Genomic DNA, 23689 nt, shown 5'->3' with positions numbered 1-23689 from the left:
TTTGAGAACCTTAAATAAAAAAATCATAATTTAACAAATACATCTAAAGGAAAAGATAACTTAATCTATACATTATAATATTGAGACGATAACAAGTTATTAACAAATATGTATTGTAAATAAGTGACACCCTACACGTTTAAATCATTTATTTGAAATATCATAACATAAACTGTATATATTTTAGTTCAACAACGAATGAAGCAAGACAAATGCAAATATAAGATTCGCTAAATGTTTGAACACAGCGGTGTATTAACTACGAGTTGCATATAATATTGGAGTCATTTTTTGACTATAGGTGGGATACATCACTAGAATAGGCAGAGGTGAATTTAATTGTCATCAATTAAACTAATTTGATAGTCGCATAAATAAAATAGTTCAAGAGTCGCTATCGCTTACATGTTAAGAAATTATATGTGAAATTTGTCTTATATTTATGATCATTGTGTTCATTGGATATTCTTTATCAATATTGTAGCACACAATTTAGACGTTAAATATGTTCACGATAATTAGATACATAAAAAATCAAAATTGTCAAGGGCTAGTACATTTTTAAAATTATTTCGATATAAACGAACACATTTCAATTAATACGGTAAACTAATTTTACAAATGTATATAAAAAAAATATAAAAAACTTAGTAATGGGCAGTTGAGTTAGGTTCAAACATTGGCAGTGGTTCAAATGAACAGCGGTAATATATATTAATTTTACATAAAAAATAGGAAACTGGAGCGATACTTAGTGTATTGAGATTTTAATGTTGTCTATTTTATTAGATTTTGTACAAAATTTTAAAAACCAAATCCAAATCAACTTAAAGATGTGTTTAAAAATGTGTTCGTGATTTGGCATAAAAATAATATATAATTATTTGAAATTAATTACAAAAACATTTTCGGTTGTTAAATATTTTGTACACAATCTATTTAATTAGGGCAATAATTTTAAACATATATAACAAAAAAATGGTTCAATTCTAATCAATTTAAAATTGAACTAATTCTTAGTAAGTTAAATGATGTATTTAACGTAAACTCGAAACAAATATACACAAGATATACGAAGAATATAAATTAAATTGATGACTAATAAGGTCCGTCGGCTAGGAGAATGCTTTTCTGACGTTTATCATTAATTGGTCATGACTAGTGATACAATACAAAAATCCAGTTCAAATAACCATTTCAAAAGTTGATATAACGACATTGACATAAATTATAAACATTATTTACCGGATTGATGATTACATTGATTGGAAATTCGTAAGAAGCACACCCTAAACAATATTAACAGGTGAAACCAATAACTTTTAATGGTATTATTCGTTAGTAGGACAAATAAAGGATGATAATATTGTTATAGTGAGTTCTTCGACACTTCAAAGTTACGTCGTCCATCCGATCAGGGACTTGTCACGCATTCTCTTAGCGATCGAACATTTAATTGACAATTTTTGTTATAGGCTTTGCATATCTACAGAATGGAGAATAACATGAATAATAATCACACAAACTTTATACAATAGAAAATCAATTATTAAACGAATACCTGCATCTACATTCCACACGTTTCTTTTTATAATAAATATACAGAACCTCTTAATTAAATATAAATAGGGGTGCTACATATGTATATATGTACTCCCAGGAACAAAATACTACTAGCTACACTTGTTTGTGTGGTAATTGGTAGAGCAAACGAATTTGTTTGTTCAATTTACATTCAAATGAACGCACACGAACTCCGAACGCAACGTGTCAGGCAAATAAACTCCATTATTTAAAATAAAATATTACGAGCAGCTATCCATATTATACACACATAGTTTATATCTAAAACACGAGGTAGTCATATGGGAAAGGGACACTAGAGGCCACTCCAATGGCAGGAGTAAAGACAAATAAACAAATTTGACCTTGAATTGACATGCCGTCATCGGTCTAAAATAATGTATGGTATGCGTTATGGATTCGATGAATGTCGGTGGAGTTGTCATCGGAACTTTGGAAGGAAAGCTAAATTAGATATAAATAGTTAAGTGGAATAGTGTTGTATTAAAAGTAAAGGATTATATAGCAAGACTATTAACAAATCGAATATGTAAGTGTAATTTTCGTTTATCTATCTCTTTCTGGCACTGGAATATGCTACCTATGTTAATAACAAATTAATGATTACACTCTTTGCCTGTCCTGTTTGAGTGGAACAGCAAAATAATTACATTAAACCGATTTTTCAAAAGCTTCAAATACATTTTATAGTCTATTTTAATTTTTTTTTATATTTAGATATTTATGCTCGTTACCCTATTTCTCAACTACGACGTGTCTTTTGAATAGGGATTCGTGAATATTCATATGTGGATCTAGACTATTATTATCCTACATCTATATAAGTATACTTCGAGAAATACAATAATAATTTTGGGAATGTTGATAATTAATGTTAATAATTTTAATGCTATTTGTTAATATATATGCTCAGTAATGGACTGTTATTATTTATCAATGCCGTGATTAAAAGTCGGAAGTTTATATACAAAGGGTTTGTTCAATATTCTCTTAAAAGTATTAAGAACAACATATTTCTGGCAATCATTAGTTATTTGGCAATATATTATTAAGTCTATTACAAATAAAGCAATATATCAGAATAATAACAAAGCTGAGATTCTGGCAAATAAATACATTTAAATATTTAAGAATTTCATATTTCTTACGAAAGTAACTCTCGGTTTATCATTTTATTGTATTCGATATATTCTTGTTTTTTAATTCACTCTTTTTCTGAATTTTCGGTGTTCTAATATTTATATATTGTAAATAATTCAGAATAAAGAATACGTTTTAAATGAATAATACTAACCCCACAAATTAACTTTCAAGATAAAGGCCTCACCGTGTTAAGCAACTTCGCGTAGTCAATTTAATTAATCATACAGTCAGCCACGAACCGAAAAATTAAGGTTCGATTTTCGATCATAAATTTCTAAGAGATATGATTATTATTAATTATTAACAATAGAAACCTTACTCGTACAATCTCATAATAAATAATTCAACATTTTTACGACATTATATTGTTGCTGCTGACGATGGTTTGTAAGAGAAATGATAAATAATGAATACTATTGCTTCATTTCAACAGTCGGTGGTAAAGTAGAGGTTATATTGTTGCGCCGCGAAAGTATAGCAGCTGGCTCATCGAAGAAGCAGTCGAAGTTCGTGTCTAGGAAAAGTTCTTGTAAAATTCTACGCGAGTACAGCATGTACGTGTCCCTTGACAGAAGAGCGCACACGTCGGAGTACACGCAAGGGCTACGAAACACATCAGGGTGTCTTTGCTTGAGAGACAGCAACGCAGAACGTGCCTGAAAATATTTAAAAGCAAACAGTAAGTAACTACGTTCAGATCAATAAGATAAATATTTTTGTCTATATATTGTACGCATCAGACATAAACAATGTACATTTATAAAACTTGGCACTTTTGAAAGAGAGTCGGATAATTTATCCAATGAACGTAACTGACCTGCTTCAGGTGTATGGGGTTAGACATAAAGAGCACGTGGCGAAGCAGCTGCGCCTGCGGACTGCCCGCCTCGCTCGACACGCGCGCCTCAGCGTACGTCGGCTCTGTGGGCGCGGTCAGTATAAATACAGACTTATTGAAATGTGACATTTGCATGTCTAAAAAACTAAAATTAACTAATTATATAATCGAATATAAAATCGATATTGAGCTATATCGATATTAATAAAATCAAACGAGCCATAAGATTCTAAAAGTTTAAAAGATATAATAATACAATGACTTTATCAGTAACTACAAGTTGAATACAGATGTAAAATAGTAAAGCACGGTACCGGCGAAGAAGGCCTCCCGGAGCTCGTGCGAGGAGGGCGGGCGCGTGCGCACGCAGGCGAGGCAGTGCGCCGCCGCGTGGCGCCACGCCGGGCCCGCGTCGCCGCCCTCCCGCGCCGCCGCGCGCTCGGCCGCGCCGCCCACGCCCGGCGTCGCCGTACGCGCGGCCGCGCCTATCGACAGAGGCAGTGGAAGTATTATTATAGGTATCGAATATCTATCCGCCGCGACGGCAGGGTAATATTAACTGTTTACGCTGACTTCTTTTTAAATATAAACTTTATGTTAGTCACAATAATAATAAAATCACTATTTAATCAAGCATATCATTCGTAATATGTTGATAAAAATACCTTACATATTTTTAGTGGTTTTTGTTTATTCAAATATCTTTGACAATAATCCAAGTTATTGTAAAATAAATAAAAGGTCATTTTATATTCTATAATATATAATATATCCTATAATATAATTGATATAATATAAATAATCCTATAATGTATAATTTATAACCAATACTGTGTGACAAGTTGACTTTGAGCTTAAGCTCTCGATTATTATTTTCACTTTATTTTAAACAAAAATGTGATATAAATAAAACTAGTCATGCAGATATTCAGAATATCTTCTAAACATTTATACTATTAATATAACAGTTCCGTGTATCTTTGTTTTTAGCAGATCACATTGACATCGTTCGTCATACCTCAATGAACATGCAAAGTAGAAACATTGTCTTAGTCCGTCTAGAAACTCACATTAAGAATATTCTATGTTAAACGCCTTACTTTATTATATTGCGCGAATCCGTTACCTCTTTACAATAATAGTATGTCATTCATACATTGATGGTAAATATAATATTCTAGCTGAAATCTATTGATGATGATTTAAATTTAAATCATAACAATACTCACTCTTATGAAAGCTAAAGTTATGGCTATCAGGCGTGCGTGATCGATTGTCCAAAGTCGTAAATTCTCCTAAATAGGACGTCACTCTATTTCCACATTGATCCTCGTCACCATCTGCTTCTTTTTCTTCGTTGTCGCTAGGTATAAAATTAACCATTATAAATGTGTTAGGATATAATATTGGTCGTAAGCATCTAGTTATGTTATGTAAAACAACCTAAACATGTTTCGTCTAGTAAATATTTAGGTAGAGTCAGCATAAAAGCACTACAAAAATGAGAACGGATCACGCCTCGCATGAGGGTACTCACAAGGGGAAGAGGTCGAGCAGGTTGGCGGGCAGGCAGATGCCCATGTAGTAGAGCGCGCGCGCGGCGGGCGCGGGGCGGGGGGGCGCGCTGGGCGCCGCCGCGCGCGCCGCGCCCTCGCCCGCCCACAGCGGCTTCCAGTCGTACTCCAGCAGGCTGCGGGACGAGTTCGTTTGTTACGAAAGAAGTCGACCTTACGATTTCGTTTGTTAGAATAGCCGAGAAAGATTTGTGAGGAACTCGAGCGTCGATAGCGGTTTTAAATTCTGTGAAGCTGAGTTTTCATGTGCTTAGTTTATGTAAGTATATAATTCATGTCGTCACGTCATACATAAGTCGGCGCGTTAAGAAAAAGCTCGTAATCCTTCCGTATGTCGAATTAAATTCTCAAAATGTGAATGTATTCAGCGACTCGCAGTGGAGTAGCGTATTGGTTAGTAGGTATATCACTTTAAACAGTTTAAATAAGTAAACACCTCATTGGTCAAGATTCGAAACTGTTCCATAGTTTCAAGCTATACTTTCTTTTATTAGTGTCAGGGTTTTTTTTATATATTCACACAAATAAATTGTTTCTTTAAATGGTACATTTTTTTATCTGTATTTACTTGAAACATATAAGTTTTTGGGGAGAATTTAGCAGTATTATTGCACTGTTTGTGATACCAACGATACCTTAGTTTAGTCATCCTCTCACGAATAGACTTTGCTCTATCTCGAAGCGAGGAAAATGGCTTCGCACGTTGATTGGAGTCGTAGGGCAACCAGCTCAAAACATCGACATCGCTGGAGCTCATTGCGTCACTTTCTGACACATGATGCGGCCTATTTAGTGATGAAAGTTCACTATGAATATTAATATTCGTTACATTATTTTCAACAATTAGTTAATATAAAAAATACACAAAGAATAATTATTACAATACCAATAATTATTATTGGTTTATACCTTATCTTATTTATATAAGTGATTTGACTTTACTGGTAAAAAAATATTATACAAATGTTTTTCCATAACACGTCAGACAACAGCATTCTGTCTTAAATGGGGGATTACCCTGATACACGTTAAATAAAATTTGTATCATGAACGCAGTATTTTTAGTATATAAGCATAGACAGAAATATATAACTATACCAATTGTTTTATGTTTACATGTTTTATTTTAATAAGAAGAATATTAAACTTTAAGTGAATTAGCTTGATAATATGCGACATTAATAATATAATATTAAAAGATTAAGTATAATATGAATAGCAATAATCTAATAAAGAAAGTACCTTCTGTGTTTATTAAGAGTTTGCAGTGTGGCATATCCTCTCAAGTCCATCTGAGTAGGAGGTGAACTGGCAACATCAGGTGTTGTAAAACCTGAAATCATCCATTAATTAGAACAAATTTAAGGAGTCCGACGAGAGAATAACATTATTATATAATAAAAGCTTATAATCACGTACACCGAAAAATAAAAGGTTGTTTGTTTTTTAAAAGCTTGAATTATTTTTTTTTGATGCAGATAATATTGGTTTAATAAATAATAATTAGGATTCTCAATGTTAATTGATGATTACTTCAGAGCTCCTTTGGTACGATGTGTTGGTACCATGAGAACATACCCATTACAAAAACGACATTCGAGTTACAGTTATTTACCAAAAAAAAATTAGAAATTAATTATGTGTATCGGTTATGCTGTCTCTTGTATTGCCCGCATTCCCTTGAAAAAAATAAGACCAGACAGAGAAAGCGTATACGGTGAGCGTGTACCACGCCACTGTGTATAAACATAGGACTCACTAGAGGTGGAGGTGCGGCGGCGCACGTCGGGCGGGCGCGCGCGCTGCGTGGCGCCGCCGCTGCGCGCGCCGTGCAGGCTGGACGAGCTGGGGATGGGGCTCAGCTTGGGCACGCGCTCGCTGCGGGCAGATCGCGTAGGCTTTAATGGGTGTCTTATTTGCATATGTCAAGAGGTGTATTTTCAATCAGTTCTAGATGCGTATCAATTTCGAACAAGCTATCGTTACTGTTTCTTTTTATTATATAATGTGTATAGCGAAAAAAAATTGAAGTTGTGTATTTGAGAGTAATAAGGGTGTAAATTGAAGTACAAGTTTTTAATTGTGAACTCTAAAGCAAAGTGTATATATCGATCGAGTTGTAGTCAGCGACGAATCCTATACTTACGGGATAACATACTTCCCGAGGAACGAATCGCAACTGCTCACTCCACTAGTACTTGATTCACTGGTGTGTCTCTCTCGGCCTTCATGCGAGTGATCCAGTGAGTAATTCCTTGTATATTTATTTTCCATGTGCAATCTGTAAGGACCGCGTTCGTAACTCGAACAGTCTCTCAGAATATCTACAGTTCGAGACTCGGTTAGCGAACGTTCGTGTGAGCTTGATCCTTGCGTTGGAAGCGTGTGCGACTTCCTTTTATCGGCATCGCGGCGCTCGAAAATATTTATTTTAGGATCTACCACATCTTGGTCCTTGTCTTGCTCGGTAGATATCGACCCGATGGTTCGATTTAACTTCGTTATCTCGGAATGTAAGCTTTCCGCTGTACTTTGATCGGTGTGATCGGAGTGTTCACTCAAATCGATGTCAAAGAATCGTCGGTCGGGCGAAGTGATAAAAGCGTGACCATTATCCTGAAGATCCATCATCTGGACGAAGTTTTCATCCGGAATAACGGGGAATTGGTCGTGTCTAGTATGTCTGACGCAGAACCAACCTACATTTGGGAAAAAAAGCATTCATGAATCAATATTTATTTTTTTATCGAAGGAAATTCTAAAGAAAATAAGCGTATTACCTAAATCAGCAAGCAGATTTGCGCCATCGTAGGTGCTACCAATTAGTGCGAGGACGTAGAAGGCGGTCGCTCGCACTGAGTACACGGGGCTGTACTTGGCCAGCCGCACGATGTGCACAGGAACCGCGTCTTCCAGAAATCCGTTACTCAAATTCATCAGTTGCTGCAAGCCCTGCGGTGTCACCGCCGTATTTCCGACTGCCCACAGAGACGCTTTGAGATCGACAATTTCCTGTTCGGTGACGCATTTCTTCTTCTGCAGAATCTATTAGGAAAAAAGAAAATAGAAAGAATAAAAAATCGATTCACTCGATGAGATTATCTCGAGTGGAAGGCGAGTTTTTATTTTTATTTGTTTTACTCTTTTTTGAGGATACGATAATTTCCAATGAACGGATTGTGATTGACGCACCCTGTAGTGGTGCGGCAGGCAGGCAGCCAGCAGCGCGCCGGCGGCGGGCGCCAGCGCGGCGAGCGCGGCCAGCGCGCCCAGCACGTGCGGCGGCGGGCGGGCCGTGCGGCGCGCCGCGCGCGGCCGGCGCCCGCCCTCCGACAGCGCCAGCGCCTCGTGCACGCCCGCCTCCACCAGCCGCACGTATCTGCTCGCAGTCGACACCGACTATTTATAATTTATTACAGTAGGCTCCTGGAATCACTTATACGTCGCCGTTTTACAAAATTTTACATATACAAAACGGCGGGGGTTTTGGAATATAGATTCTACCGACGAGAACTCGCAGGAAACAAAGTAGCTACTCTTGAGTATGGATTATATAATTAATTAATTTCCAACCCAATTTTTTTAAATATCTGTAAGCTTTAATCTAGTCGAATACCAAATGTATAGTATAAATACCTATAATTGTATGACTTGTTCCAAAAATCGAGATGTTTTTTGACGAAAGCGATAGAATATGCGTCAGTATTTTGCGCGGCGGCGGCCACTTCGAGTCCCAGCCACAGGAGGTAGCCCCTGTCGCCTACAGCTGAGAAATCTAACGAGGAAGGTTCGGCGGTTCTATCCAGCCGACAGTTCTGCCCGAGGGAATCCTTCATTGTCATTAATTTCTCGAAGAAGATCTGAATACAACAAAAAAGGCCATTGTATAGTTACTCTTCCAGAAGTAAATTTAGAATAGTATTTATACAAATCATGTTGATAAAACTTACTGGTACACTATAGGCTTCTTCTAAGATGGTCAGAGCGCATTTCACGACTGTTTTAGATTCGTCTTTGATTTGTCCGACTAACATTTGCAGAATCCAAGTATCCATATCTAGCCCGTTCGTATCTGTTTCATCTCTAGAAGTGAACTTCCATTGCTCCTGTACAATATTCTTTTTTAACTTCGATTTTTTTCTGACTAAATCTCTCGATTTTCGCGAGGCTCGTAGGAGTACATTTAGGAACTGTGTGGCGTACAATCTCGACGCTAATATATTGCATGTTAGTGTTTTGGCAAGAATATCTCTTGGACTCGAATCCAATGTGTAATCTAAGCTCGATATCACTAATTTAACGTAACAACTATGATGAGTTTTTATTGACAATTCAAGGAGACTGAAAATAAAATTAAAATAATAATATTTTTGTCATGATAAATAAAATTAAGAAAGGAATATTTAAATACAAGGCATCACTAATACTGACTTTTCATAAAGTCTCGTCTTCTTAAAAAGTCTCAGTCCGGTATGAGAATGACACAGTTGTCCTATGAACAAAAAGTACATCTGACACATAGTGTTGCACATGTGTTGTGGACTGAAGAGGCACTCGTGGGCCTTACGACCAGTTTCAATCGCCTCAATCTGTCGACTGACGTCGTTAAATAGGTCTTCCAATAGTCTTTGTGAATCAGCCTAAAAATAATTTATCTCTGCTTTAGATACATATTTTTGTCTACATTAAAAGTTTTAGGTAAAAACAATATCGCTCACATCATTGTGACACAGTAGCTTTCTAATTAATTGACAACCAGCGCGAGTGGCGGAATGTCCATTACCAATTGTGGATAGATCAGTATGAGAGTATTTATTCGAAGATGGTTTTAAATAGTTTATTATGCGACTGGCCCATGCTTTATGTCCACTATCACTCAAATTTAATAACGGCGTGCCATCGGTTTCCTAAAAATATAATTTCGAATTAATAAAACGTCAAAACACATCGCACGACACGATCACAAACAATCCGACCCTCACCTTTAATATAGTTCGTATCACTTCCCAATTCCAGGTATTACCATCCTTGTTCTGCATCACGAACGAAGACCTGAGAAGGCTGTCACAGTCGCGCTCGAAGAGGCTGAAGAATTTGGCCGACTTGGTGACCTTGCTGACGGCGGCCGTGGTGCGCGAGCTGACGCTCTTGCTCTTGACGAGCGCGCTCACGTTGCGCGCGGCCACGTCGGCGCGCGAGCCCACGCTGTGCCGCTGCTTGGGCTCCGTCTCGATGTCCGATTCGTTCTGATACTCGCCGTTTTCGTCGTGCGATGAGTCCCGGTTGCATTTCGGTTTGGCCATGTCGGCGTTGTCTCTCTCCTTCCGGCTCTTCGAGAAGTCTTCCACCTTGGTCCGGAAGGCGCCGCTGCAGTACTGCACGATGTGGTCGAGGAACAGGCTGTTGCTGGCGGGCCGCGCCTCGAGCGTGGCGTGCAGTCGGCACAGGGCGGCCACTGCCGCCAACGCCTGCGGCTTGCCGGCCGACGCCTGCGAGATAAGCGACGGCAGCGCCGGAGTTATGCTGCATATTTGAGGGGGTAGGAAGAGGTGTATCAAATGCAACAGTTGACCGAGGAGCACGGTCGCTCGGACCGATATGAATGTGTCGCTCGTCACTATCACTTCGGCCAACCCGTCTAGGAGACCAGCCTGAAAAGGAAATAATAGCATTTTAAACCTAATCATATTTTAGTCATCATCATTACGAACTAAGGTGTCGAAAGTAGGCCGACCTCTAAAAAGCATTGTAGTAACAGTGCGAGATGATTTTCGATTATGTCAGGGCCGGTAGCACCGAGGTGCGGTAAAATGGCAGTACCTTCGGCTGCCACAAATCCTTCATTCAATCGCCAAGAATCCTATAAAAAATATTTTTACCATTTAACGCAAAAATAAAACAACATTTAAAAACAATAATCAATGATAAAAAAAAACTTACTTGAAAATCAGACGGGTCCACGGCATCCAATGCTACAGAAATTTCATCAGTCCAATCTGGTTGTGGCAGTCCAACTAATTCATACAGTAAATCCAATATTGCTTTCTAAAAAAATACAATTTTTGTACTAAATAATTATTACTTCAATAGCCCGATAACGAGATCAAACTTGTTTTTGTAACAAATATGAAATAAACCAAAAGCATTCCGTCGTAAAAAAACTTTACGGATTATACAGTAAGGACCCACAAACCAATCGACAGAGCAGAACACGAGGTAAAGTTACTCACTCGGACCTCAAGCCGCGGCAGGTAGAGCGCGGCCACCAGAGCGCGCAGCCCGCCCGCGCTGCGCGGATGGCAGAAGTGCAGCAGGCCGGGCCAGCTGCGCAGCACGCATAGTAGCGCCAGCCGGCTGCACGTGAAACGCATCTCGCGCTCGTCTCTACGGTCACGCAAACTTATAATAAAATACAACAAAAAGCTTTTGTCATTAATGACTACAATATAAATATAAATGGAACCCTTCAAACACTCTCGGCAAAACATATTCTACATAATTATTTTTAAATATTGTAGTAAAAATAGGGAGGTACAACTAGATCGACTTTTAAGTTTAAATAAAACACATATAGTCTAAGAGCCAGTGTTCGCAGACTTACAGTTTAGTAGCAAATATATATATATATATATAGCACAGCTAAGAAACTATTATGTGGTCTGCCTACATGTCAGAACCACCCTATATGTCTGCTTTTGTAAATGTATGTATATAATAATAATAATATAAATGTTATATAAAAATTTAACCTTTGCCGAAATAACGCAAATTTGTATAAAATTAAAGTAGCTTTGAAATTATATAAGGTATAGTGGGAACTGGAATAAGTCTGTCATTAAATTTATCTATATTATTTCTTACATATTTTAAGATATCAAAATGGCAGACATGCTGCAATCATGTTTTAAAAGTCAATTTTTATGCCTTTCGACTACTTGGCACGCTCAAAGGAAGCCTCTATGTGAATAGTGAACCTCCATTTCTCAATGGCAGGTGAAGTAGTATACCTGGTATTTATGTTGAGTTTGCTACTATACTGTGAGTCAGCGGAACACTGGCTCTCATTTAAGCCAACATTCTCCATTACAGGCATTTAGTTTTTTGACATAACAGTATGTATATATTACAAATCATTCTAAATATTTTAATCTGTTTTATCTTAATTTTTATTTATCATGCTTTCTTTTTTCTTTTAATTAGTTAGTTGAGTTTTTCTTTTTAAGTCATTAATCTAATTAACTATTAACCTCATACAACAATTCCAGTTTAATTTGATTAGTAATTTTGCCTTGACCTTATGAAATTATGAAGATTATGATAATAACACCTAAGTATTCACCTGCTGGTATCAGTTCCTGCTGGTTTATATTGAAAATCACAGTAGGGTGAATTGAGACATGTTAGATCGATTCTAGCAGCACTTCGTGACTTTGGATCATTGAGTGTATGCAAAAGTACACCACATAAAGCCTCTGCCATACGTGGTGTAGCACATTCTGCAAGTTGTCTTGTTACTGCAGTTACTCCTCCACATGATATAAACAGATCTGGATTTAAAACACCTGTAAAAACAAAATATCTTAAATGTTGGACCTTCTTTAATAAACATATTAAAAATTCAAACCAAACTTGCCAAATTGCTTACAAACTAAATATATCAAGTAGAATTATGTAATGGACCTACATATTTCAGCTAGAGTCGCAATAGCAGGTCTTGATAATCTGTTGCTACTTCCATCTCCAGCGCTACCTGCTCGAGCAACAGCTGCTAGACAACGTAACAGACCCTGGTCTATGTATGCTGCACGGTAGCGCCTTTGGCCTTGTTCAATAGCACCAACTACAGCAATGACACGTCTCACTACTTTTAATGCTTGTGCACGTTCCTCTTCATTGTGAAGCATTAAATCCATAGATCTACCAAATAAATCATACAATAAATGACTTAGTATTAATTTTAATTCTTCAAAGCCATTAAAAATATATATATATATTTATTTCATGATATTGCTCTGTTCTCTTTTATTATTGTTATCACTAAAGTTCAACTTACTAGTTGTTAAAGGAAATATATAAGTTTATATAACATAATATTACTACACTATACAAACAGCAAACAATCCACAACCAAAAAAAATATTTAAAATTATCTCAGCAAGCAGATCAAAATTAATTAATAATGTGTAAAATTAATTAATTACAAAACAGTTAAAATAACATTAAAAATACCTGATAACTAGATATGGCAGTTTCAAAGTATTAAAGGTAGCAACATCACTTTCTGTTTTAATTAAATATCGTAATACTCTCAGTGCAGCAGCTCTAATGACCATAGATTCATCAACAAGACTTATTCGGATGCTGAAATAGAAATACAAAACATTAGTCAGCTGATATATTCTATATTACACAACTTTTTGATCACTATATAATTCACAAGATCTAAGTAGAATGTTTTCACTTACCATGTCATCAACTCATCAGAAGTAAATCCGAGTTTACTTCTGTCTTCCTTATTAAGTAAGGTGACTAATGCGTCTAGATAGGACCACCTATAACTGTCAGAACTACTTTTCTGTGTTAGCCTGCCCAGTCTAAAGTCTGAAGGCAAATTTTTGTTTGTGGGTGATGTATCATTGTGAAACGATTTCTTTGAGTACAGACCTTGTATTATTTCTGTTATATTCTCTTCAGGTGTTTTATTTTTAGTGTCTAACCTATACGTATTGCCACCATGTTTACCTGCAATATTATTGATTCTTCATATAAAATTATACACTTCACTGTTTTGTACTGTATACCAATTAAGGAAATATTTATCATTAGTATTTTAATACACTAGGTACGCCTATGCTATAAACAGAATGAAAACCAATAAAAAATATTTACCTTTTCTACGACTCAACCTATTTTCAAAAGTGGCCATTATAACATTTTTCACGGCACAAGTTTAATATTTACGAAACGTAAATAAGTTGAGAATATTTAAAAGAACCATCTATATTTTCTAAATTCTATTATAAAGAATTGAGACTCAGATAAAAAATGCGTTTTTTATTCCTGTTATCATGAGACGCATTGTAAATTTGACACTAGTATTTATCAATAATCTGTGGTTGTCATCCTTCTGAGTTCTGGTTGTCACAAATTTTCTATTAAATTATTTAACGGCTCTGGATAAAAGTCTTTTTAACAATAATTTTATTTTTCGTACTTTCCTACTACACAACTATTTATTATTTTGCAGAACATTTCCTATAAGCGATAAGGTGATCTTTGACCTCTTTTTATAAATACTTTATCCTCTGCAAATATAATTTATTTGACATTCAAAAAAACACAACAAACGATATCCCAGGCAAAAAATCAAAATAATTATTAATTTAATTAAAGGCATTTGGCCTGTATATTTCCGAACTTTACTAACATTTATATCGATAACCAATGGTATCGAATAATTTTTTTTTTTATACCAATGGCTATGGTTTGAATACACAAATGCTGACTCGTAAATCGTAACATTACAACCCATTGAGTGTCTACCAATTGTCAAACGCTGTGAAACGTCAAACATCCCTAAAGACTTTCAGTAGAGTTGGGCTCAGAATAAAATATGTCGAAATCAAATATCTGTGTTGGGTTTTAATCGACATCAAATAGATTCACTGTGTGTCTCTGATAAAGTTACGGATTTTGTTCATCACTTTAACCTGAGAAGTTTTTATTTTCAAAATGATAGAACCTAACAGCATTAATTTGTCATCCTGTCGAATATGTTTATCGAACAAGAGACCCTTGTGTCCATTATTTAAATATAAGCTTTCTGGGAATTATGCAGAAATGCTTACAGCAATAGCAGACGTTAAGGTTAGCGTTTGTGTATATTTAATGCTCAGAGGTAGCAAATGTATTACCGGCATCACTATACTTCATAAAATTCTGCTAATACAAATTAGTATCGTGGTTTTTTTCGTTCATTCGTGGTTGCTTTCATATAGAGAATACTAAACTGCGAAGTTGTTATATCCCTGTATTGTTTTCGAATAAAATTTGACCACAATCACATGATTAAGGTTTTCTTAATAAGGTGCAAATTTTTAATTGTTAAATAAAATCCAAAACAAATACAATTTTTTTTTTTAATTTAATTAATAATTTAATATTCTAATTTATTGCTACATAATTATCGGTTTGTTTTGAATTGAAAATAAATACATAATATTTTATTATATTGTTAGGTTTCCTCAAATGATGGCTTACCTGAGAAAATATGCAACAAATGTTGTACATCTCTGGAAAAGGCTTTCCTTCTCAAAAACGTTGCAGAGAGGTAAGTTTTGGATTTATTGATATTGCATATAAATCATAATCAATAACTTTTAAGTAAAGTAAAATGAGCTAATTTATATCACAGTAAAAATTTACTGTATTATTTAAATATTTATTTCTATAAATTTCAATGTATTGTGAATAAATGAATTTAATTTTATTAAAGGTCTGATCGTGAATTAAGAAAATTTATTGCAAAAGCGAGTAGAAATGTGCCAACTAAAAAAATTGCATTTGATTCTTTTACTGATATAAAAAGTGAAATTGGACCTTTAACCATTAAAAATGAACCAAAATGGGAAATGGAAATAGATGTCCTCGATAATCCTAATGAAGTGGTGAAAGTTGAAACTATTGATGGTAAAGATATTGTTATAGCAGATACAGTTATAAGAAAAGTGGAATCCGGAAATGGCTTTAATATATCTCGCGAAAATTCACAGACTTTCAATATTGATGTAAGTTAGTTTGTGTAAGGATTGTTGACTTTTTCATATATTTAATGTTTTTTTATTCAAAATTTTTATTAAAGTAATAACAAATACCTATAATAATACCTAATAAATGGTTAATAATACTAATAATGGTTTATAACGAAGAATTTTTATTATTAACATTATTTTTTATATTTATTGAATTATTAAAAGTGGTTCTTAAATTATAATTTGTGAACAATTATCACTAAATTGAATACTTTTGAGAAATTATATTCAATGTATAAGTTGCCCATTAATATATATTATGTTTAATTTAAAATTAATTAATAAACTGATGGAGTACCAAATATTTGATTATAATAAACACATTTTTTATTAACATATGATATGATTTTTTTATCATTAGCATACCTCTCTCCCATGCTATATTTGCTTAATCATTATATATATATATATATATAGTTATAATGTATAACTTTGTAATACAATAATATTTTGTACATTTATAACCAAAGGCAGTACTATAAAATATTTGAACATATTAATAACTATTACTTTTATACATGTTTATTCTAGGCTGAATATTTAGATGATGACATATATCAAGACGATGATGATGATGATTATGTCCCGCCTTCAGAGAAGCCCAAGAGTAAATTTAAAAAGCCAAAGTTGTCAGAAATTAAGGTGTTTAAGGCTAAAAAACCAGTTGTAAAAAAAGTAAGAGTTGTTAGACAATTTAAACATGATCATGATGATTCTTCAGGTGGCGATGAAAAGAAATCTACTACTATTACTTGTTGTAAGTTTTTTTAATGGGATCTTATATTACTATTTACCTGTTTTTTTAACTATTTTAAATTAATAATTATACTATATAAGTGGTCTGATAACATATACAACAGATGAAAACTATATATTTAATTTTATATCAATATATAGCTAATGGTAAATTAAATAATACTTTTTTTATTTTTGCATAGAGCCTTACTGAAATATTGCCTTGTTTTTTACAGATCCAATAATGAAAAATGGTGCAAAAGGACCACCAATACTCTTGAAGCGACCAAAAGATGCTACATTATTAAAAATTCATCCAAATTACAAAGCCAGAACTTCAGGAAAGTCTGATAGTAGGATTATAAGACGAGATATTTCTATAAGAAGGGTGAAAAATACAAAGCCCATTTCAAAAGAAAGAGAAAAGCTTGTATGTCCAGTCTGTGGTATACTGACATATACTCTTGGCAATCATATAGCAACTCATGAAGGTATGCGGACTATAGTATTATCTTTTTATTTAATAAATTAAATTAAATTTACGTATTACGTAAACAAAAATTTAAAAAATAATTTAAATTTACGTTTTACATATTTTTTTTAGAATATACCTTTATTTTTTAATTTTTTTATCATTCTTGTTACTTTCACCTAAATTTTATATAATAATTGATTGCAATATTATTACAGTTCAAAGGTTTTGTTATAGTTTTTATTGATATTTAATGGCAATTCTTTCAGAAAAAAAGAAGTACACTTGCTCCGATTGCCCACGATCCTTTGTACAAAAAAGTAATTTATTAGTTCACCTTAAACAGCATACTGGAATTAAAGACCATATTTGTGAAATTTGTGGTGCAGGGTTCTACACACAGAAATCACTAGTGAGGTAATTAAAACATATTTGATAAAATACCTATTATCTAATACATTATATGGTAACAGTGATTTAGTTCAGTTCAGACAATAACCTACTATAAATTATTGCTTTTTTTTTAGACATAACCTGATTCATAAAGGAGAGAGACCATTTCAATGCAATTTGTGTTCCAAAAAATTTATTGCAGTAAGTATATGTTTTGTTATTTTTATTGGTAAGTAAAATATAAGCTTGATTTAATATTAGTACAAAAATCATCATAATAATTTCATGTTTAAATAAATATTCACACTTATGCAATGTAAATAAATTTTTAATTTATTAAGTCAGTAAATTTTTAGATACAAAGTAATGTCTTCTATTATATTGATTCAATTATGATCTGTATCTTTTATTCATAAGCTTGTATTTGTTTCTATTATATTGTAAAATATATTTATATTTCCAGCGTTGTGATCTGAACCGTCATCTTCGTATTCACGCTGGATACAAACCATTCAAGTGCGCGACCTGCACCATGTCTTTCAATGCGAAGCACCAACTGCAGAATCACGAGCGTATGCACACCGGCGAACGCCCTTACTCCTGCCAAGTGAGTCTGAGTACTAATGATATTAAGAGGTCGTATGAGTTCATTAACCACACAAGATTGTTTTGTTTGCCATCATGGATTATTAAAGTGATGATTAGGTGCGTACTTGTGGCATGTGCGTAGTGTTGGCCTTTATCACCATGGCTAAATATTGGTCATATAAAGAATTTCATAAATGAAACGAATATCTGTCGAGAGCTTTTATAAGCTTTACGCATTCGCATATAGCCTATTCCAATGGAAGTAGGAAAAAGATAAACAAATCCACTTGAATTTTACTTCCAAAACTCCGATAAAAGTTTCGTCGTTTAAAATGCTATTTTTTCGCAAATCCATAGTGAATATCATATGTTGCGTCAATTTTCTGTCAAATATTTATCTGGCTTTTCCCCTCTTATGGTTGGAATAGAGTATATAGTATCAGTATATTAAATTGAATTGTACATAAGTCATCTATAAATACTATAATACAAAGTTGCTTGTTGCTGTCTGTATCTCTGCTATCTTCTTTTAAACCAATCAACGAATTTTGATGCAGTTGACGAGTAAGGTTTGTATTTATAATTTCTAATTTTTTCTTACAAATGCTAAAATTTGGCTTCGTAAACTTATAAGCTAATTATACATTAAAATAATGTACTAGACAATGGTAGGGCTTAAAAATGACTACAGAACATTCCACGATCGCAAGTGTTTTTCTTCTATGATTTTTGACCCACATACATTAATAATTATAGTGAGTTGACGATTTGCTAAATATTATTTGTTCACAGTTCGTATAATTTTCAAAAAATGTAGTATCTCCATTTATTTTATATCGTTTTATAATTGTATACCATTTAAATATTGCGATTGTTGCCTTTGTTTGTTGTGTCAATGATTAACGTAATTAAATCTACTTCGAATACAATTTCCGAAACATGAATGAAATTGGGCATTTCCAGGTCTGCAGCGTGGCGTTCAGTTACAAGGTGAACCTGAACAACCATGTGTTCAAAGTCCACGGCATCAACCTGAAATTCAAGTCGATCCACACCGTGACCGACGAAGTGCTGAGACGGGAGATGGGCATGCTGAACGAGGCGCGCGAGGCCATCGCGCACATCATGCCGCAGCTGGGGGACGTGCCCACGCCGGCCGCGCACGAGACCGTGCACCACACGACGGACTACAGTGTGTAGCGTGTCCAGTGTGCGTCGGCGTGTGTTGAATTGTTCTACATAGTTCGTCGGTCGCGTGATATACCGATCCGTCGGCTGATCGACGAGTTTTGTGAAAAAATATTGATGTGCCGAGAGTTGTCCTCGTTCGTCGCACATGAGAAGGATATCATATTTTTTTATTTAAATAAATATGTAGTCTACCAGAAAATTGTGACCTATATTTCTGTGATGTTGAAACTTCCATTTAAGAACATGTTTTAATCCGATACTAAAAGTGTAGTTAAATATATTTTTATAGTTTAGCAATTTTATAAGAAAGAATTGAGCTGAAATTATGCGCAATCCTAAGTCAAAGACAAATGAATAGGATTAACATAAGAAGTTTCAATAATTTACTTGGTTATCAGTGTGTATCCAATTGTTAAAGAGAAGCTGAGAAAATACTGAAACACTCAAAAATATATTTTAGGGCTTCTATAAAATAACTTAGGAAACAATAAATTCGTCAATATGATACTGCCTCCCATTATTATTATTCTTTGTATATAATTTTGACCATATTTCATACAAGATGTACATAATTATTAGTTTAAGGCGTTGAAAAGGTTGTGTTTTAAAATATGAGAAGTCAATTTTTTTTTCATTTTAAAACCTAAATACTATGATTTACTTATGAAAGTTTTGATTAGTTATAAATATTTTTTAAAAGTGAATAAACTGTTTAAATAAATGTTTTTATTATTTTTTACATAACAATGCATATTTAAATACTATTTTCAGCTCACACATATATAACAAATTACTTCGTCTTAAACAAATGCAACAACATTCTACGTTAATTAATATAATAATCCTATTGTTTCTAACAAAACAAATTATGTAATAACGAAAGGACCATGTTGTGCAAATGTACCAACCCACAGAACACAAATAAAAATTGTTAAGATTTAAAAAAGAAAAACCATAATAAATATCAATACTAAACAAATAGTGTCAATTTGTTTAGTATTGAAAATATATTTCATATCATATTTTTATTTTATAAAATTGTTTTTCTTAGTAGTTTACTTTTATTAGTGCCCTTGTGTATTGGTACAGTTTTGCACAAAACGGTTCAATTTATAGTCATTATAGCTAAAAAGAGATCAATTTTAAGTCAATACATTTTTCATATTTGTACAAAATCATATGGTAAAAAAATATTTTTTTATGACATGTTTTAATTTTAATCGTTTTATTAAACTGTATAATCGTAATACTTATATAATGATTCACATTCTGCATGATCTTTTAGAACGTGATCTTCCATAATCTAATCGTTAGAGATTGTCAATTGTTATTTTAGTCAGTGTAGTCTCTAATGCACATACATCCGACAGTTACGAGTTTTTTCACGGCGACCCATCTCTTCATGAGATCGTCGGGTAGTTCATCTTGAGATTCCTCGTCAGTATTTCGCTTTCTTTTTAATACAGTTATCTGTAAAAAGCAATATTATTTTCATTTTATTTCAACAATATATTAATAGGGCTTGAGGAAACAATAAGTTTATGAATGAATTAATTAATTTTTACATGTGTCAAGTTTTTGTTTATTATGCATTATGATACAAAGTACTTCATAATGGAAACGGTTATTAGTATAATATGTTGTAAATTTTTGAAATCTATTTGAGAGAGCGTTGGGGAATACTTAATTCGAAAATTTCATAGACATATAAATTCAATTATTTATAATTTTTTAATAGCACCATATACAACTTTTCACAAATCAGTATACATTTTAAATACTTACGTTATGAACACGTTTGTGGCAACCATAAGGTGAGGGGCACATGCTTTTATTGCAGATTCTGGTTTCGATGGAGCGAGGAAAATAATCGTCACCCAAAATTATTGGTTTCTTCTAAAAATTATTAAACCGTTAAAATAACACATATTAATATATTTCGGTTTTAATGTAGGTACTTACGGTTTCCTCTTCACAACTACAAGGTATATCTTTTCCATCTCCTTGCTGAAATAAACATGTAATTTATTTATATTAAAACTATTTTCTATTTCACTTTTACCGGTTGTATTCTAAATTTAAAATTATTAGTAATGCCAAAAACAATTTCTTTCCGACTATTATAGTGAGGCTGAAGACGGAAGACAATGTTTAGAATTTTTCTGCTCGTATGAATGTATCTAATGCAACGGTTGTCATGATTGTATGTCGCGCTATTATTTTATGGAGAAAATTACGCTTTTATAGTTGTCCATAATTTTCTGCCTAATTCTGTTACCCGTCGTTCTGTTGTTTGTTTGTTTTTTGTAAATAATCTACCTACCTACAGACTACAGGACGTAAGTATATTAATTCTAAACCACAGAAGTGTTTTGTAACAAATTCGCAATATACTATTCTTAGACTATTTTATAAATGACAATTAGTTAATACAATTCGTGTATTTTTTACAAACACGCACGAACTTTTGAACGAACCGCTAAAATTAGCAGAAACGCCTCAAGTTCGTAGAAATGTGTTGGTGTCATCCGCGCTATATTTGTTCTTTATTGTCAAGAAATATGTATCCAGTACAGTTTGTTTGACAATTTATTATACAAAACAGTGTTTATTTATGAGTCAACAGCTAGGCCAAACATTAACCAAAGCGTATTTGAAAATTATAGTGATGTACCTAGGTCTGTATTTGTTTCGTAGCTATACAATCTCGATAACAAATAAAGTTTAAGTTTTATACTTACACCATATTGCTCCCTTTTAATATTTCCTCTCCTGGTCCTTGTTTCGACGGAATTGTCTAATAAAATAATATCGTTTCTTATCATATTGGCGTAGTCTACTATAAATGCTGGTAATTCTTCAGTATTAGCATTAGGGGCGAAAGGCTCAGTGACATATGTTACTCCTAATTCAGCATCGTCCATGTCATTGTTTAAAGCTCTTTGTAGAACATAGTTTTGTCTCATACGGGTTCTCTGATTTTGAACCATAAACTCATCAATATTGGATGTTTTTTTGAAAGCATTTGTTGGAATTGATAGTTGTATAGTGATCAGAGCCGCGGCACATGTTTGAAACAGCAGAAGTGATAATCTTATCTGCAAATATCCGTTTAATTTTAAACCAACAAAACAATATTTATTTATTTTTTTTGGGTTTTTAACGAAAACTACGAATTCACACTAATTGTTAAAGCAAATATGAAAAAAGTCATGAGAAACGGGTAAACCCTACCATGATTATAAATATCTTGGCTGCTGCTGTTACAGGAATGATCATAGATTTCATTTTCTCTACTTTATATACCATGATTTGATTGAAAGGTGTTTGAATAGGTCCATTAGTGTCGAATAACTTGATCGTAATTGATACTGGCATTTTAGTAAAGGTATTAAATGATACCATTTCATTGTCTCGATATGCTATTGTTTCTTGATATTGTTGGGTTTACTTAAGAGAGATTTTATCTTTCAAGTTTTTCTCGTGCTCAGAATTTGCTATAGATATCTACATAAGTGCCTCTAACTGCGGGAACGTGCAGCTGTAGTCAGAAGACTACAAGTTACCAAATATATATAGAGTGTGTTTATGATATTTATTATGAATACATGAGATATATCTATAACTTTTGTTATATAAATCATCTATTTCAATAAATAAGGAGACGTTTTTGTTTTGTATCCTTACCCGAAAAAACTACTAAACCATTTACATAAAACTTATTGTCATAAGTCGAAGTCGAAGGCACAGCGCGTATCTGAGAAGGTTTTAAGCAAGTATGTATATGATACGTGGTTTAGCAGGACAATGTCTGTCAATGATTTTGCTTGTAATAAATGTATAATTATGTAGTTTTCTTAATTTGAAAACATAGTCCTATAAAAACAAAGACAAATAAAAAAAGTTATAATAAAATTATATTAAATTCGCAGAACTGACCCTTAGTGTTATTTGTCGATTAGATTTTTGTTTTAAATACGAATAGACTATTTTTAACTTTATTATACAATAATTAGACTAATCGACAATGCTGTAGCTTGATACGAGAGAGTTGCAAATTCATGTGTGTTTCTAAGGGACTGCTGCTAGAAAACATTACGTCGATATATTAATATACTATTGGATAAAAAGAGATAAGATAAATTTAATTCACACCGTACCGGGCACTTCTGAAATCGTCATAACTATTGGTATTGAAAATGTAGAGTAATTTGTAAACTATTATATCATTGAATTGTTAAATTTAGATTTGGCTGTACAACATTGTAGTGTTGTTTAGTGTCTATTTAAATAGATATCACAAATGAGATGAAATTAATTACTAACTTTTCCTGATCAGGCAGATTTGAGATATGGATTA

General features: G+C 33.6%; 3 protein-coding genes across 4 annotated transcripts; 1 reads left to right on the top strand and 2 right to left on the bottom strand.

Annotated features, from left to right (window-relative positions):
* Window positions 1-1265: 1265 nt before the first annotated feature.
* On the bottom strand, window positions 1266-14237 carry LOC113393310 (rapamycin-insensitive companion of mTOR). Of its 2 annotated transcripts, none has more exons than XM_064215253.1 (24): window positions 14029-14237; window positions 13605-13881; window positions 13369-13500; window positions 12824-13056; window positions 12479-12701; window positions 11370-11523; window positions 11080-11184; window positions 10874-10999; window positions 10122-10790; window positions 9858-10046; window positions 9571-9779; window positions 9090-9480; window positions 8776-8999; window positions 8332-8518; window positions 7920-8184; window positions 7286-7838; window positions 6899-7017; window positions 6382-6472; window positions 5775-5924; window positions 5103-5255; window positions 4795-4928; window positions 3880-4050; window positions 3545-3648; window positions 1266-3383 (listed from the first exon to the last, which is right to left on the bottom strand). In XM_064215253.1, exons 1-24 carry the CDS (start codon window positions 14063-14065, stop codon window positions 3141-3143), a joined length of 5139 nt encoding a protein of 1712 aa, XP_064071323.1. In that variant the 5' UTR covers window positions 14066-14237; the 3' UTR covers window positions 1266-3140. The 2 variants fall into 2 exon arrangements, with proteins under 2 accessions (XP_064071323.1, XP_064071324.1); XM_064215254.1 differs by having other exon boundaries at window positions 11376-11523.
* Window positions 14238-14686: 449 nt separating this feature from the next.
* Window positions 14687-20050, top strand: LOC113393413 (zinc finger protein 287-like). Its single transcript, XM_026630284.2, has 9 exons — window positions 14687-15006; window positions 15378-15469; window positions 15635-15926; window positions 16482-16707; window positions 16922-17176; window positions 17427-17574; window positions 17685-17751; window positions 18014-18157; window positions 19102-20050. Exons 1-9 carry the CDS (start codon window positions 14872-14874, stop codon window positions 19336-19338), a joined length of 1596 nt encoding a protein of 531 aa, XP_026486069.1. The 5' UTR covers window positions 14687-14871; the 3' UTR covers window positions 19339-20050.
* A 536-nt stretch (window positions 20051-20586) lies between these two features.
* On the bottom strand, window positions 20587-22672 carry LOC113393237 (prothoracicotropic hormone-like). Its single transcript, XM_064215166.1, has 4 exons — window positions 22071-22672; window positions 21292-21336; window positions 21115-21225; window positions 20587-20799 (listed from the first exon to the last, which is right to left on the bottom strand). Exons 1-4 carry the CDS (start codon window positions 22317-22319, stop codon window positions 20662-20664), a joined length of 543 nt encoding a protein of 180 aa, XP_064071236.1. The 5' UTR covers window positions 22320-22672; the 3' UTR covers window positions 20587-20661.
* Window positions 22673-23689: the final 1017 nt, after the last annotated feature.

This window comes from Vanessa tameamea, chromosome 6 (genome assembly GCF_037043105.1).
Source record: "Vanessa tameamea isolate UH-Manoa-2023 chromosome 6, ilVanTame1 primary haplotype, whole genome shotgun sequence".
NCBI classification, from domain to species: domain Eukaryota; kingdom Metazoa; phylum Arthropoda; class Insecta; order Lepidoptera; family Nymphalidae; genus Vanessa; species Vanessa tameamea.
Note: the sequence above shows the minus strand (reverse complement) of the source record. Positions and strands in the feature narration are given on the sequence as shown.

Bases quoted from the DNA above. Each gene is read 5' to 3' on its own strand.
- LOC113393413 (XM_026630284.2), top strand. From the start codon at position 14,872: ATGATAGAACCTAACAGCATTAATTTGTCATCCTGTCGAATATGTTTA. The intron at 16,708-16,921 runs GTAAGTTTTTTT...TGTTTTTTACAG, and splicing joins ATCTACTACTATTACTTGTT to ATCCAATAATGAAAAATGGT. The intron at 17,752-18,013 runs GTAAGTATATGT...TTATATTTCCAG, and splicing joins GTTCCAAAAAATTTATTGCA to CGTTGTGATCTGAACCGTCA.
- LOC113393310 (XM_064215253.1), bottom strand. From the start codon at position 14,065: ATGGCCACTTTTGAAAATAGGTTGAGTCGTAGAAAAG. The intron at 11,185-11,369 runs GTGAGTAACTTT...GTATTTTTTTAG, and splicing joins TGCCGCGGCTTGAGGTCCGA to AAAGCAATATTGGATTTACT. The intron at 9,000-9,089 runs GTAAGTTTTATC...TGTTGTATTCAG, and splicing joins AAGAAGCCTATAGTGTACCA to ATCTTCTTCGAGAAATTAAT.
- LOC113393237 (XM_064215166.1), bottom strand. From the start codon at position 22,319: ATGGTTCAAAATCAGAGAACCCGTATGAGACAAAACTATGTTCTACAA. The intron at 21,337-22,070 runs GTAAGTATAAAA...TGTTTATTTCAG, and splicing joins TTAAAAGGGAGCAATATGGT to CAAGGAGATGGAAAAGATAT. The intron at 21,226-21,291 runs GTAAGTACCTAC...AATAATTTTTAG, and splicing joins GTAGTTGTGAAGAGGAAACC to AAGAAACCAATAATTTTGGG.